We start from the raw sequence: 4,218 nt of genomic DNA, 5'->3' as shown, positions 1-4,218 counted from the left end.
TCCCCCGTCTCCCCTCGACCCCCCCACCCTTTCATTTCTCCCAGGGCTGCGCTGTCCTGCTCGGTGGCCACGCCCAGCTGTGTTGGGACAAGCTCAGCTAAACTAAGTGCATCCTCTCCTCCCACAGTTCTGCTGACCGATGGGCCCCTGAGCTGGTACAGCGACCCAGGCCTGGCAGGCGTGTCTCTGGCGGAGGGCCTGAGCTACAAGGAGGACACGAAGGAGCTGGTGGTGGCCAAGGCTGGCGTCTACTACGTCTTCCTGCAACTAGAGCTGCAGCGCGTGGTGGCCGGCGAGGGCTCAGGCTCCGTTTCGCTTGCGCTGCACCTGCAGCCACTGCGCTCTGCTGCTGGGGCCGCCGCCCTGGCTTTGACCGTGGACCTGCCATCCGCCTCCTCCGAGGCTCGGAACTCGGCCTTCGGTTTCCAGGGCCGCCTGCTGCACCTGGGTGCCGGCCAGCGCCTGGGTGTCCATCTGCACACTGAGGCCAGGGCATGCCATGCCTGGCAGCTTACCCAGGGCGCCACAGTCTTGGGGCTCTTCCGGGTGACCCCGGAAGTCCCAGCCGGACTCCCCTCACCGAGGTCTGAATAACCCCAGCCTGGGTGCAGCCCACCTGGACAGAGACTGAACCCTACTCCATCCTTCATGGAGACCCCTGGTGCTGGGTCCCTGGTAATTTCTCTACCTCAAGGGGCTTGGCAGGGGTCCCTGCTGCTGACCTCCCCTTGAGGACCCTCCTCACCCACTCCTTCCTCAAGTTGGCCCTTGATATTTATTCTGAGCCTGAGCTCAGATAATGTATTATATATATTATATATATCTATATCTATGTATCTATTTAAAGAGGTTCCTGAGTTTGTGGAATGGGCTTTTTTAGGGGAGTTGTTGGAGGGGGTGGTCTTCGACACTGCCGAGGCTGGTCTTGAACTCCTGGACTTAGACGATCCTCCTGCCTCAGCCTCCCAAGCAACTGGGATTCATCCTTTCTATTAATTCATTGTACTTATTTGCTTATTTGTGTGTATTGAGCATCTGTAATGTGCCAGCATTGTACCAGGGCTAGGGGGCTAGAGAAACATCCAGAAACAGACTGAAAGGAAATCTGAGTTATGGTAATATGTGAGGAATTTAAAGACTCATCTCCAGCCTCCACCTCCTGTATGATACTTGGGGACTAGCTTTTTTCTTTCTTTTTTTTTTTGAGATGGTCTTGTTCTGTTGACCAGGCTGGAATGCAGTGGTGCAATCATGAGTCAATGCAGCCTCCAGCCTCGACCTCCCCAGGCTCGGGTGATCCTCCCATCTCAGCCTCTCAAGTAGCTGGGATCACAGGTGTGCACCACCGCACTTGGCTTTTTATTTTTTTTGCGGAGACAGGGTATCATTATGTCTCCAAGGTTGTTTACATGCCAATACAATTTATAATAAATACTCATTTTTCCTCCCTCTGGAGAGTTGGTTGTTAAACATTTACCAGCGCACCCTGTCCCTGTCTACTCTACGGAGCTGGCCAGTTTCTTCAGCCCCATAATTTCCCCACCATACAGACCTTTCACAACCACCCCTATAACTAGACGCATCCTCTGGCCCGCTAGGATAGCCCCGTGACCCTGCAACCCAGGCCTTAACATAGGATTTGTGGGGAGAGAAGGATGGTCCCCCCAGCTCTGGTCCAGGAGCCAGTGCCAAATCTGATTGGTCAAACCTGATTGGTCACCGTCTGTCTGGCTACAGGGTAGTTTGCCTGTTTTGAATAACAATCCTGGCAACAGGTGACTCAATTCCTTCGTCCCAGCTGATTGGGTCAGGTTGGACCCGTGACTCAAGCTGGGCTAATCGGATCTCCTCCCCAGGAATGTGAGTGGGCTGGGCCACAGAGGCTGGAGAGTGGAGAGGAGGAAGTTGTGCAAAGACTCAGATGCGACCACAGAGTTACAGGAGCTACTTTGATTTCCTTCTTGCCTCTTGCTGGTGACATGGGTTGCCATTTTAATGGCAAAACTGCAATTACTTTTGCATCAACCTAATAGTTTTCTAGGGCTGCCATAAGAAGGTACCGTAAAGTGGGTGGCTTAAAGCAAACGGGAGTTGTTATCGCTCTGTTCTGGAAGCCAAAGTCCAAAGTCAAGATGTTGACAGGGCCATGCTCATTCTAAAGACTCCAGGGTAGAGGACTTCCTTGCCGCCTCCTGGGTTCTGGTGGTTACCAGCAATCCTCCAGTCTCTGCCTCTGTTGGTCACATGGCTGTGTTCTTTCTGTGTGACTCCATCTCCCTGTCTCTTCTTCCTCTTTTTTTCTTTGAGATGGAAGGAGTCTCACTCTGTCACCCAGGCCAGAGTGTGGTGGCGCCATCTCGGCTCACTGCAACCTCCACCTCCTGGGTTCAAGCGATTCTCCTGCCTCAGTCTCCAGAGTAGCTGGGATTACAGGCGCACCACCACACCCAACTAATTTTTGTATTTTTAGTAGAGACAGGGTTTCACCATGTTGGCCAGGCTGGTCTCAAACTCCCGACCTCAAGCGATCCGCCCGCCTTGGCCTTCCGAAGTGCTGGGATTACAAGCATGAGCCTCTGTGCCTGCCCTCTTCTTCTTCATTTTTTTTCTGGTAATTTCTCTACCTCAAGGGGCTTGGCAGGGGTCCCTGCTGCTGACAGGGTCTTGCTATGTTGCCTAGGCTCATCTTGAACTCGGAGCAACCCTCCTGCCTCAGACTCCCAAAGTGCCGGGAATACAGGTGTAAGGCACAAGGCCTGAACTCTCCCCTTTCTATAAGGACACCAGTCATACTGGATTCAGGGCCCACCCTCTTCCAATATGACCTCATCTTAATTTAAATAATTACATCTGCAAAGACCCTATTTCCAAAGAAGGTCATTAATATAGTTTGGCTCTGTGTCCCCACCCACTTTTTTTTTTTTTTTTTTTGAGACCGAGTCTCGCTCTGTCGCCCAAGCTGGAGTGCAGTGGCCGGATCTCAGCTCACTGCAAGCTCCGCCTCTGGGTTTACGCCATTCTCCTGCCTCAGCCTCTTGAGTAGCTGGGACTACAGGCGCCCGCCACCTCGCCCGGCTAGTTTTTTGTATTTTTTAGTAGACATGGGGTTTCACCGTGTTAGCCAGGATGGTCTCGATCTCCTGACCTCGTGATCCGCCCGTCTCGGCCTCCCAAAGTGCTGGGATTACAGGTTTGAGCCACCACGCCTGGCTCTTTTTTTTTTTTTTTTTTTTTTAGATAGAGTCTCATCTGTCGCCCAGGCTGGTGTGTAGTGGTGCAGTCTTGGCTCACTGCAACTTCTGCCTCTTGGGTTTAAGGGATTCTCCTGCCTTAGCCTCCTGAGTAGCTGGGATTACAGGAGCAGGCCACCACTCCCGGCTATTTTTTTTGTGCTTTTTGTGGAGGGTTTTGCCATGTTGGCCAGGCTGGCCTTGAACTCCTGACCTCAAGTGATCTGCCTGCCTTGGCCTCCCAAAGTGCTGGGATTACAAACGTGAGTCACCTTACCCAGCCCCCTTGGGGTTCTGAGCTCCCCTAAGCTAAAATCAAGGTGACTGAANTTTTTTTTTTTTTTTTTTTTTTAGATAGAGTCTCATCTGTCGCCCAGGCTGGTGTGTAGTGGTGCAGTCTTGGCTCACTGCAACTTCTGCCTCTTGGGTTTAAGGGATTCTCCTGCCTTAGCCTCCTGAGTAGCTGGGATTACAGGAGCAGGCCACCACTCCCGGCTATTTTTTTTGTGCTTTTGTGGAGGGTTTTGCCATGTTGGCCAGGCTGGCCTTGAACTCCTGACCTCAAGTGATCTGCCTGCCTTGGCCTCCCAAAGTGCTGGGATTACAAACGTGAGTCACCTTACCCAGCCCCCTTGGGGTTCTGAGCTCCCCTAAGCTAAAATCAAGGTGACTGAAGGTTTGCATTTCTTCTGGAGGCTCTAGAGGAGAATTGCTTTCCTTGTTTTCCCAACGTCTAGAGGCTTTGTTTTTAATTTAATTTAATTCTATTTTGTAGAGACGGGGGTCTCCTCATGTTGCCCAGGCTGGTCTTGGGCTCCTGACCTCAAGGGATCCTCCTGTCTTGGCCTCCCAAAGTGCTGGGATTACAGGCATAAGCCATTGCACCTGGCAGTTGATGGTTTTAAAGTGTGGCACTTCCCTGCTTGCGCTTTCCTTCTTGCTGCCTTGTAAGATGTGCCTTGCTTCCCCTTCATTTTCCGCCATGATT

The 4,218-nt window shown here is 52.1% G+C and overlaps 1 protein-coding gene across 1 annotated transcript in view; it reads left to right on the top strand.

The window, feature by feature from the left end:
- TNFSF9 (TNF superfamily member 9) overlaps window positions 1-1,453 on the top strand; it is a 7,932-nt gene extending 6,479 nt beyond the window's left edge. The window contains exon 3 of the mRNA XM_017880066.1: window positions 128-1,453. Coding sequence (XP_017735555.1) covers window positions 128-594 — 467 coding nt within the window. The 3' untranslated portion in view covers window positions 595-1,453. The remainder of the gene's footprint in view (window positions 1-127) is intronic.
- The last annotated feature ends 2,765 nt before the right edge of the window (window positions 1,454-4,218 follow it).

This window comes from Rhinopithecus bieti, unplaced genomic scaffold, assembly GCF_001698545.2.
Source record: "Rhinopithecus bieti isolate Rb0 unplaced genomic scaffold, ASM169854v2 scaffold_10589, whole genome shotgun sequence".
NCBI classification, from domain to species: domain Eukaryota; kingdom Metazoa; phylum Chordata; class Mammalia; order Primates; family Cercopithecidae; genus Rhinopithecus; species Rhinopithecus bieti.
This window is presented reverse-complemented; position numbering and strand designations above follow the sequence as displayed.